Raw genomic sequence first — 11,765 nt, 5'->3', positions numbered from 1 at the left:
TCATGAATGGCGGCAACGCTCTTCTGCACGAGAGAGCTTCGCCCTTTGCACCGTGTAAGACCCAGCACCTGGGGAATCAGGGCTAGGTTTTTCACGACTTGTTAGACCTGGCAGAACCTCCTTCCTGCTCTTTCCACTGTCCAGCATGCTTGTTTATGAGTCATCCAGTTTGCGGATCTGTGTTCTGGAAGCCTGAATGGAATGTGGAAGTAGCCTATTCTTCTGGAAAGAAGGCGTTTGCCATCACCTACGATGTGGGCTGGCATTGTAACGGTCATGAAGATGAGGGCTCCAAGAGTCTGACTGTCCCAAAGGCAACAACAACAACAACAACAACAACAACAACAACAACAACAACAACAAACCTGGGGATTGCAAAGATTCTTGTTGCCAAAGTGCCTGGAGCTGTGGAGAAGCAGTTATGAAGTGTGCTGTGTGAGATATGCTAAGCGAGTGAAAGTCATGTAGCACTTATACCTATGCTTGGAATGCTGGTTCAGGTCCCGGCTGCTCCACTTCCTATCCAGCTCCCTGCTAATGCACCTGGGAAAGTAGCAGAAGATGGCCCAAGTGCTTGCACCCCTAGAACCATGGATGGAAGTCCAGACTTCGAGCTTCATCCAGGCCCAGCTCGTGTGGCCATTTGGGGAGTGAACTGGTAGATGCAAGACCTCTCCCTCCCCTCCCATCTCTGACACTCTATCTTGCATAGAAATAGACATAAAATGTTTTAAAAAGAAAAAGGCAGCGCAAGGTTAAAGGAAACTTTTTATTGTTTGACGGGAATAAATTCGATCACATTGTTGTTCTCCCACTGTCTGTGGGGTATTAGGTGATGCAATGTGAGGGTTTCCGGCATAGAGGGAATTGTATTATTGTTATAGCTTATTTTCAGTCTTTAAGACTTTGTCTCTTTTTGTCTCAGTTTCCCTCCAGGGCTGAGAACCTCAAACAATCAAGCAACAACCACAAGGTGTTCTTTTGCTGGCAGCAGAAGCCAAGCAAAGAGCATCTCTGTGAGAGCCGAGGCTTTGGGGGTCCCAGCCCGCAAGAGCAAAGGGATCCAGCACCACCCCTTGCCTATGGCCAAGACTGTCAGGCAGGCAGGCAGGCAGGCAGGCAGCGACATGGGAAAAGCCTGGTAGTGGCAAGAAGTGGAGGCTTCCATGAGTGCCCACGAAGAAGGTGGTTGGTGTGGGATGGCTGTGGGCCCTGGCTCCCTGGCAGCAGGGCACCCCACATGGCTGGTCTGGGAAGCTGATCGGGCTTCCTCTGGTTGGCCCTCGAATCGGAAGTAGATGGGAAGTAGATGGGAAGTAGAGGAGCTGGCAGCTCTTGACTGAGTCCCCTAGTTTTTAGTTTTAGCTGCTGCGGAGGTTGAGCCTTGAACTTCACCGGGCTGGCTGCCATAGTGATTTGTGTGGACGAGAATCCCATGAGCACACAGGAGTCTGGCCACAGCCCGTTGGCGTATTCTGCGACTCCCAGCTCTCTGCTTTGCCTTGGCAGCCTTGGGTAACCGTTGATGAAGGTGATGAAGGCAGCCCCCAGGGCTGTCCCCAGCCGAGAAGTGGAAGGCGTAGTGGATGGGCAGAAACGCATACAGCCTACCCTCGGAGAAACTAGCTGTGGAGGTAGCGGACATGTGCTGATGGCTTCTGGGAGAGGGTGATCGTGTCGCTGTCCTGGATGTTGTAGTAGCCCATGTCCACCCAGTCCTGCAGGACCTGGCCCTCGTACTCCAGCTGCTGCTGCTTGCTCAGAAAACCCTGCCGGTCTTCAATCTGCTGCTTGAGGTTCAGCACGAAGCTTTTGGGGTGTACCGCGTAGGCCTGGCTGCTCCCGTTGGGGCTTTTCACGAAGACCTGGATTTCGGGGGAGACAGTCTCCAGCAGGCAGATGCGGGTGCTACAGAAGACGCCGTAGTCGGCCAGGGAGCAGTGGCTGCTGAGCACTTGGCGCTTGCAACCGCTCTCCTGGAAGGAGAGGCGCGGCAGGCCCACGAGGCCCTTGCTGCGGCGGATCCGCTCCTTCAGCTTCCTGATGGGCTCGTAGGGGTTCACCCAGAGGATCAGGTCTGCGTAACCCCACTGCTCCACCGTCACCTGCATGTCCTGGGCATACTGCGAGGGGGCAAGGGAGGGGAAGGATTATGGCCTCTGTGCAGTGCCTGTGCTGGCCACTTTCCCTACCCTGACTGCGGTCTATTCCTGTTAACATATTTTCTATGTGTGGATGTGTTGAAATTGGGGGAGAGAGAGAGAGCATAAGCTAAAGGGCCAAGGCCCGGGCCAGGCTGAAGTCAGGAGTTGGAAAGGTCATCTGGGTGTCCTACACGGATGGCAGGGACCCAAGGACTTGAGTCATCGCCAGCAGCTGCTTCTCAGAGTGTGCGTGAGCAGAACAGAGCCAGGGCAAGAACCAGATGCATTGATACTGGGTGTGGGCATCCTCAGCAGGGGCCATATTGGCTTAGTGCATCCAGGGACCAGTGCTGTGCAAATTGTGAGGTGTGATATCAATGAAATGCATTCTTATTGGGGGAGGCGGTGATACCGTGGCATAGTGGGTAAAGCTACCATCTGCAAGTGCCAACAGCCCATATGGATGCCAGCTCAAGTCCTGGCTGCTCCACTTGGGCCTACCTTCCTGCTGGGGAGGCAGTGGAGGATGATCAAAGTACCCAGGGCCCCTGCACCCATGTGGGAGACCTGGCCCAGCCCTGGCTGTTGCAAACATTTGGACAATGAACCAGCAGATGGAAGATTCATTCTCTCTCTCTTTAAAATAAAACAAATACATAAATATTTTGTTTTAAAGTACGATTTTTTGAGGGGGGTCAACGGTATGCCTTATCTTTTCTGATAAATCCCTTTAAAGATTATTTTTAATTTTAAAAGAATGCCTAGGAATTGTACCTGTTTTGGGGGCCCAGGATTATAGCTCAAACACATGGGGGCACTATGTGATGTTTAGAGCAGGGCTGATGGGCATACAGCCTTCTTTCTGTGTGGCAATTCTCTGGCCTGCTCTGTCTCAGAGGAGGTCGGATTCCAATCAAGCAACCTGTAAGACTCGGGATAACCCTTTGTGCACACACCGTGGTAGCCCCCTGTGCGGAACATTGCTGCTGATGCCCTGGCAGCTCTTTCTAGAAGTTTTTGTGCAACTTTGTTTCATGGATGTGCTTGCTTGCACCCTGGCTGGAGTCCTTGGGGGTCAGGGCCATGACCTATTTCTATATAATCTTTGTCTCTTAACCTCCACCCCTACCCCCATCAGCCAAGCCTGGGGCTGGCACTGAACAGCCAGTGGAGCTGCATTTCTGGGCTCGACGTGTGCAAAGAATGATGGGGGAATAGTGAACTGATTTGCCCAAGTTAGGCTACGTGGAAAAAGAAAAGAATTGGGAATTTAAATATAAGGAATTTGAGGCTCAGTGGACCCCAGAATTTCCCCATGTTCACCTGTCTGACCCTACAGTCCTTTTCAGGGGAATGGGGGAGGGTGGCAGGCAAGTGAACATGGAACACTCTGCAGTGGTCTCATTACCTTCACGCTCCAGCTGGGCACTGGGTTCTCCCTGCTGTCATAGCAGCAGTCCTGTTTCAGGCACTGGCCAGCCCGCTGTGCCAGGATGTCCCACCTGTAACCCTCGGCCACGTTGTGGGTGGGGTCCGCGGGGTCCAGGATGACAGGCCTGCAAGACAAGGAGACAATGCCCAGCGCTTATTGGGCACCTGTCGTACCCAAAGCTGGCAGTCCTCTGGGAGAGCGAGGCACAGGGGCTGGGGAGAGGTTGTGGGATGGAGAGGAGGAGGTCCCCTAAGCCTGATGGAGCGCTGTTAGGTGCCTCGCAGGAGCGCCTTTTCTGTTCAGTGCAGGGCCATGCCCATTTAGGTTCAGATGTACAGAACTGCTTTGGATCACAGTTAACGCCACCACCACCAGCTACTGACATTGCTGAAGCCCAGGCCCATTCCCACGTGAATTCACCTGCTTGGATCCTTACAAGTCTCTAAATTAGGGATCCATTTTATAGATGAGGAAACTGAGGCACAGACTGCTGCTCACTGCCTCTAGCAGAGATGAGCTTGGGCTGCCTCCGAGGGTCTTTCCTCTGTTGGCTTGGAGAGGACCCACTGGCTCGCCAGGCCCTTGTGGGGAGACCTTGGGTGTTGGGTGCTAAGTCTCTGGCTAGGACGTGAATTTTGTATCCCAGGAGCCTTGGCTTTCTCTGTAGGGCTGAAGGTAGCAGCAGCTTACTGAGAAGAACCCGATATTCTAGGCTGCTTGTTTGCAAGGCAAAGATGGGAAAGCTGGGCCCAGCTTGATGGCTCAATTGGCTAACCCTACCTTATAAGTACTGGGATCCCATATAGACAACCGGGTTGTGTCCCTGTTGCTCTACTCTTCCCATCCAGCCCCCTGCTTGTGGCCTAGGAAAGCAGTGGAGGATTGGCTAAAGTCCTTGACCCCTGCATCCATATGGGTGCTCCTGGATCCTGGTTTCAGATCAGCTCAGCTCCAGCCATTGCGGCCGTTTGGAGAGTGAACCAGTGGATGGGATATCTTTCTATCTCTCCTTTTTCTTTGTAAAAATCTGCCTTTCCAAGAAAAATAAATCTTAAAAACAAAACAAACAAGTGAAAGCCAATCCATCATTCCTTGCTTCTTCCCTTTGTTCTGCGACACTCGCCCAGCGGGCCAGCTGTGTGCATGCACGCCTCCCTACCTGTCTTTTTTGAGCTGTTTGCGAATGCAGTCTTCGATGAGTGGGTCCTGGAGTGTGTAGTAGCTGGTCCAGTAGATGCACAGAAACTGATGGTCCTGGAGCAGCTCCATCACGGTGGCCAGGCCCTCCTCCAGCCGGAAGCTCTCTGCCTCAGCACCTGTTTCCCAGGCGTAGATGGTCAGCAGCTCAAGGGCATAGTCGGGAGGCAGGTTGGCCCTGGGGCACTTGGCCTTCACATACTGTTGGAGGAGCAAAGAAAGAGACCTTAAGGTTCTGTGTTAAGGTTCAAGTCAGACAAGACGCCAGCTAATCTCAACCCTTGGCCCAGCTTGCCCATCTCCCGGCTCTTCTTGTGTGATGTCAGTCAAGTTACCCACCTCTCTGGGCTTTGAGCTTTCCATTTTAGATGGAAGGGACTGGGAGTTACATTCATGCTCGACAGATACCACTTTGGGAATGGCACGATGAGGAGGTGGCCAAGGAGTAAGTGAGCTGGGCTCTACCATCTGCACCCTGATGCAGGGAGCTACATTTAAAACAGTTTGGAATGTACTGAGAGAAGGAGCCTACCAAGAAAGGGCTTTGGGGCCCACTGCCCTGGCGTAGCCTGTTAAGTCACCATGTGCAATGCTGGCATCTCATGTGAGTGCTGGTTCCAGACCTGGCTGGTTCACTTGCCATGCAGTTCCCTGTTTATGATTTGGGAGAGCAGTGGGATATGGCCAAGGGCTGGAGTCCCTGTGCCCATATAGGAGACTAGATGGAGTTACTTGTCTGCTGACCACACTTTGGCCCAGCCCTGGCAGCTGTGATCATTTAGAGAGTGAACCAGCACATGGAAGCTTTTTCTCTCTCTTACTATAATTCTTTCAAATCAATAAATGTTTTAAAAAGGAATTTGATGGGCCCGGGGTTTAGGAATTCTCCTCAGTTTTTATGTTTTTGAATCCTTCATTCACAAGTTTAGCTGACCCTGTTCTTCCCAATAGTTTGATGGATGTGTGGCACCATTTATCACAGATGGCATCCCAAAGGGGTTACCATGGATACCTTCACTCAGTAATGAGCACTTGGAGGGGAACGGGGACAGGTGGAATAAAATGGATCTTCCTTCTTTGTTAGTCTTTTACCCACCACGATTCGTGTCTACAACATATGGGGACGCTGCTATTGGCTAGCTGCATTAGCTGGTGTGGTATGGGGGTGTTTTTACTGCGATACCAGGCATTACCCACGTCTCCCTTTTTCTTCTCTGTTCCCCGTTCTCTCTCTAGCTCCTTTCCTTCTGCACGGGTTGCTCACCCCGTCTCCCTCCTCTGCCCTCCCGCTGCTCTCCGGTCCTGGACAAGCAGCCCTCACCTGCTGGTACCAGTGCTTTACCAGCCGCAGGAGGCTCTTGAGCTTGGTCGGCTGGTGTTTCACAAAGTTCTTTTGCAGCTCGCTGAAGGAGGGGGAGAAGATGCCGGGGTAGTTGGAGTAGCTGTAAGAGGCTTTGATCAGATCCACATACACTTGTGGGGGTGGTGGCGAGTCGGAAACTGAGGAACCTGGAGGGGAGAGGAGACCAAAGGGAGAGAGAGGTGAGGGGGCTGCAGGACATGCCGGGGGCGGCGGTGAGGTGAGGGGAGGAACCGGCCCACTCCTGGGGTTCTCTTTCCTCAGACCTTGTGTCCTGAGGAGCCAAAGATTTGGGTTGCTTTGTCCTTTTTAGGAGTTTGCTCTTTGCCCTGGGAAATCAATATTGGCTTCAGGCTACTCAATGACTGTTGTCCTTGTTGACTGCCCCCAGTACCTCCCCTCTACCCAGTTGATTCTTTAAGGTTGGCTTTGGGTCTTGTTCTGGGTGGTGATTTCTTGGGATCGTTTAGTACTCATGGGGACCTCGGCCCCTGAGAGGCATCTGTCACGCGCGTCTTGAGCACGCTCGCTCTTGCTAAGATCAGATCTCACCTCTAGCTCCTCCTCCACACAGTGACTCATGGACAGCCACTGCAGTAAATGGGAGCGGGCATACGAACTAGAGCCTGCATCACCTGGGCTCATAGCTGTTCCAGAACACTTCGAACATCTAGAACCCTCTGCCCTGGCACAAAGGAATGCTCATGGGTCAGTGCCCTGGAGGGTGGTGGTAGCAGAGAGAGAAATCCCCAATGGGTAGGAAATGGGTAAGCTCCCTGGGTGCCACCCAGGAGGACCTGGAGGTCTGGTCTCTATTGGTACTGAGCCTTCTCCAAGGTTATGTAGCCCAGGAGCCCAGCTTGGTGGCTTTCCCAACCAGTGTTTTCTGGAATCACCTCCCCAAGTAAGTGCTTACCCTTGCCTCAGGGTCAGACCCCCCACCCCACCCCCTCAGTGAGTGTTTCTTGGTGAGAAGCAATCGCTGATACTGTTTAGCTCCTTACTCTCGCTGACATCTTATCTCCTTCAGGAAGTGCTTTCTGCACAAAGCCCCTCTCTGAGCACATTCCCTGAGTGGCACCCAACACACCCTGTTCTCCTCTAAATATGCATCACCATTTGTCCACAATTGTGACTCTTTGAGAACTTTCTTGCTCTCTGAAGTTGGGGTCTGTGATGACCATGGTGCACTATGCCAGCCCAGGTCCCTGTCATCCCACGGCCTGTGTAGAATGAATGAATGCAGACGCTGGTGGCAGGCAGCCAGGAATGGCAGGCAAGTTTCTCGGGGATGGCAGGTGTGTAAGCAGGTGTAAGCGAGGCCCTTACCCAAGACCCTGTAGGCAGGCACGAGGGTGACTGTGATGGGCTCTGCTGTCCTGGTCTGGATGGTAAAGACAAGCGCACTGGGGACTCCCTCGTCTATCCTCAGGTCCCTGAGCCCCAGGGCCAGCAGCTCCTGGCAGTACTGAATCTTTTTTCGTATCAGTCTCAGAACCGCTGTGTGGTACTTGGCCTCCTCCCAGAAGTTGCAGAAACAGCTCAGGAACGCCACCAGCTCCACTTCGGCAGTGCCCTTGAGCGCCGTGCCCGTCCCAAAGGAGCCCACCTGTGGAAACATAGAGCTCGTTGGCCAGTGGCCCTCAGCCATAGGCCAGGTGACCCTCTGTGACACATCCCATGGTGGATTCCATGGCCTGTGTACCACCTCCCCGCATCCTGAGAGAGGAAAGGGCACAACCCACATCCCCCACTTGGCATGTGAAAAAGTGGAAATGTCAAAGCAGGGGTCACCTGGCCGAGGTTCAGGCTGAGCTACTATACCATCTCTACACCATCTGCCCTTTTGTCCCCCAGAGGAATTCCTAACCCAAAGGGATCCTTCAGGAGCATCTAGCCTCATTCTACACCCCTTTTCCCTGCCCCCCTACCCACCCAGTTTTGCGGGGTCTCATGGAATCTGAATCACTTGAAGGCATTAAGAAGAGGGAGGACGTTTGCCTGGTGGACCACAGATATGTTCTGAGAATGGAGGTCCCTTCCTTTGACCTTGATCATAAGCTGTGGGATTCTTCAGGAGCCAGAGTAAGGGAAGATGAGTCACCAGGATCCTGGGAGGAGCAGGGCCAGGCACCCAGGAAGTCGGCAACCATATATTCCTGTTCCTCCTCTCTTTCTAGCTGACTTGCCAGACCCTCCTGCAGCCTGGGCCTCAGGGTCCCCATCTGCTAGGGAAGAGCTGGGCAGGGTCTTTTTTTGCTGTTCTGAGATTCTAGATTGGCTGTCTAGGATCCACTTGCTGTAGCCATATGAAGCCCCACAACTGTCTGGTCTCTCCTCTTTCTCACTCTTTTCGGGGAGGTGGGGAGGCACAGAAGAGGGTCAGGTGTAATTGTTGGAGAAAGCCTCTGACTATAAGGGAAGGGACCAATCCTCACAAGAGAAGTGACTGTTTCTGAGCTCCAACTCAGCTGCTATGGGTTGGGCTTCCTTGGAATCTGGCACCACCAGAGAACCCTTTCTGGGTGGTATCCCTTTTAACTCTCATATCTGCTGGTGACGCGATGGGGTGGGGGTAGGGCAGTCCTAGGAGAGTCAGCCGCCGTGGACAGAGGAGGTGACCCAGGCAGCAGGAGCTTGGTCAGCTCTCTGTGGTCTCCCAGCCAGAGAACAGCAGAGTCAGAGGAAGAGGTGGAATTTAGCAGTGGGTGGGACTTGCACCTGTTTCTTCTCCCCCAAGTCCACAGCCATGCTCTGCTCCGGAGCTGCACCATCCTTCTCCCCCTTCCCTTTTCTATTCTCCCCTTGCCCTGGCCTGCAGACTCAGCCTTTCTGCCTCACGTGAGTGGGTTGAGGACGCTGCGTCACCCTGACCAGGCCGCCCGTTCTGGCTGAAGGCAGAGAGGGGCCCACCATGGGCTTCTTGGCTTGCTTTGGCTTGGCGCTACCAAGTCTGGTTGGTCTGAAGGCCCCTGCTCGGCATGGTTGTAGGGGATTTTCCTGGAAGGGAGGGCCTTTAGAGTTCAAATAGAATTAAGATTTTCTCGTGATCCATTGCTCTTGGGGTTTCTTGGCCACTTGGAGATTTCAAAGAGAGATGCAGTCGTGGTCTGGAGGACAACTCGGGTCTACCCCAACTGCTACTGCCAAAACTCATTCAGTTTGGAACCAGGAGCCCTAGCTGTGGAGTCAGGTTCAAATCTCAGTTCTGATGATAGGCTGTGTGGCCTTGGGCAAGTGGCCCTTCTCTGAGCCCCTGAACAAGATCTTATTCACAACACAGAGAAAAGGAGAGGATACATAAACACTCAAAACGACAGGTGCTTCGAGTGTAGTGAGTTTAGATCCCTTGCCTCTGCTTTGGTCTAAAACACTTGGACATCGATTGCAGACTCTGTTCCTGTCTACTTCAACAGTTGCATCCTTAAAAATCAGAGAGAGAGAGAGAGAGAGAGAGAGAGAAACAAGAAACATTCTTCTCCATAAACGCACACTATAATTACACCTAACAAAATCAGCAGGAATTTTCTTGGGTCGACAAACATACATACTACATTAACGTTCCCCCCGTGAGCCCCCCAAACGTTGCCAAAAGCTTTGTCTGGCATTTGCTCATGAGGGGAAGTGGGGTCTTCAGCCCTGGGAGCTCCCTTTCCTTTGGCTGTCTATCACGGGGAGAGGATCGTGCCAGCCTCACAGGGTACGGGAGCTAGAAACCACCCACAGTAAGGGGTTTGACCAACCTGCTGCTGGGCCCTCACTCACTGGCCCTGCCCCACTGCAGGTACAATAAGCTGAAGTGGGGACAGGCTGGATGTGGTGTCCCGAGAGATCAGCAGCATGGGTTAGGGAGAGAGAAGCAGATAAGGATTCTCTCATGATTAGGGACGTGGTTTTCTCACCAGGAGTTTTGTCCTGCCTGGCTGGGGGTAGGGGAGGGAGTCTCACCTTGATCACCTTCAGCACCCGAGCCTCCTGGTTCTGCAGCCAACGCTCCCCATGGAAGGACTCCTGCCTCAGGAACTGCTCCACATTGGCCACAGCTTCCAGCACCTCCTCTTTCCACTCCCGGCTCGGCTGCAGCCAGCGAGCCACGAAGGAGTCCAGCCTGCAACTTGAGGTGCCATACAGCTCCTGTGCCAGTGCCATCTCGATCTGGACAGTACCATTGCTGGGCAGTTATATAGTCATTCAGTCCCTGTCCATCTAGCACACGCCCCCTCCTTTCTTAAGGGGGCTCCTCCTTAGTTGCTCTTCAGCACCCTGTGGGAGAAAGGATCAGAATGAAGAGGAATCTGGGGGCGATCGGGCTGATGTGTAACTCCCCTTCTTGGGGAACCCCTCCCGATGCAGGTGCGCTGAGGGAAACCAGGTCTAGGTTAGCAGGCCTGGGGCCACCTTAAGAGGGCTGGCATCCAGCCAACTTTCTGCTCTCAGTTTCGATTCTCAACTTGTTGAGTTTTCTTTTGATGACGTTGGGAAACTGAAATCAAGTGTTGTCAGTCTACCTGCCCCACTTCTGTAGGGAAACTGAGGCTCAGGGTCTTTGCTCGTGCTTGGAGCTGGAGAGTTCAACAGTGCAAACTTTGAAACAGGGGTGCTTGTCCGTCTCTTATCCTCGAAGACTCTCTCCTTCTTTATGTGTAAAGTGGGGTTAATACCAATACTGACTCTCTGAGGTTCCGTTGTGGATCAAGCAGGACGGCAGTGAGCCCAAAAGGCATTCAGTGGGTGTACATATTATTATTCATGCCTAAAGCATTTATTGAGTGATGTTGGATTCCAGGCAGGGTGCAGAAGACAAAATAAGATGACATTCTCTTCCCAAAAGGCTCCCAGAAGTGGAATAAGGGAGACAAAACCGGAAAGAGGTGGCCCAGTGTGATAGCTTAGTGGCTAAATCCTTGCCTTGCCGGGATCCCATATGAGCACCGGTTCCTGTCCCGGCTGCTCCACTTCCCATCCAGTTCCTTGCTTATGGCCTGGGAAAGTAGGCGAGGACGGTCCAAAGCCTTGGGACCCTGCACCCACACAGGAGACCCAGAGGAATCTCCTGGCTCCTGGCTTTGGATCAGTTCAACTTTGGCAATTGCAACCACTTGGGGAGAGAACCAGCAGAGAGAAGATCTTTCTGTCTCTCCTTTCTGTAAATATGACTTAACAATAATAAAAAAAAAAGATTAATTAAAAATAAACAAACAAACTCGAAAGAGATTCTGGGAATCCAACTAGGCATGAACTTGGAGGGAGAAAGAGCAGGTAGGAAACTGGGCAGAAAAATCCCTCTGGCTTGACCTCCGAGGGCGGGAAGCCAGCTGGAGGGAGGAGGGTACCACAAGGGGAAACCCAACAAGTGTGAACGATTCTGTTGTGTGTCAGGGACTTAGATATCAGAGATCCTCGGGCAGGGGAGAGGTGAGAAATGTGCCTCAACAGATGTGCAGGCGTTGAATCTTGGTGTGCCATTCGCTTGTTCATTCATTCATTCATGGATTGATTCATTCAACAAATACCCTTTTTTCTTTTAATTTTGAAAGGCAGAGTAATAGGGGTTGAGTGGAGATCCTTCATCTGCTCTGTAAAAAAATATATATATAAAAAATACATAATTTATATATAAAATTTATTTATT

At 52.3% G+C, this 11,765-nt stretch overlaps 1 protein-coding gene across 2 annotated transcripts; it reads right to left on the bottom strand.

Moving 5' to 3' along the window:
* Nucleotides 1-862: 862 nt before the first annotated feature.
* On the bottom strand, nucleotides 863-10,321 carry OASL (2'-5'-oligoadenylate synthetase like). 2 transcript variants are annotated; one of them, XM_041003814.1, is made up of 6 exons: nucleotides 10,082-10,315; nucleotides 7,463-7,742; nucleotides 6,095-6,282; nucleotides 4,736-4,974; nucleotides 3,553-3,700; nucleotides 863-2,123 (listed from the first exon to the last, which is right to left on the bottom strand). In XM_041003814.1, the coding sequence occupies exons 1-6, from the start codon at nucleotides 10,280-10,282 to the stop codon at nucleotides 1,623-1,625; spliced, it is 1,557 nt and encodes a 518-aa protein (XP_040859748.1). In that variant the 5' UTR covers nucleotides 10,283-10,315; the 3' UTR covers nucleotides 863-1,622. The 2 variants fall into 2 exon arrangements, with proteins under 2 accessions (XP_040859748.1, XP_040859749.1); XM_041003815.1 differs by lacking the exons at nucleotides 3,553-3,700; nucleotides 4,736-4,974 and having other exon boundaries at nucleotides 10,082-10,321.
* Between the last annotated feature and the right edge of the window lie 1,444 nt (nucleotides 10,322-11,765).

The sequence above is a fragment of the Ochotona curzoniae genome, unplaced genomic scaffold (assembly GCF_017591425.1).
Source record: "Ochotona curzoniae isolate NIBS_2020 unplaced genomic scaffold, NIBS_Ocur_1.0 scaffold_274, whole genome shotgun sequence".
NCBI lineage: Eukaryota > Metazoa > Chordata > Mammalia > Lagomorpha > Ochotonidae > Ochotona > Ochotona curzoniae.
This window is presented reverse-complemented; position numbering and strand designations above follow the sequence as displayed.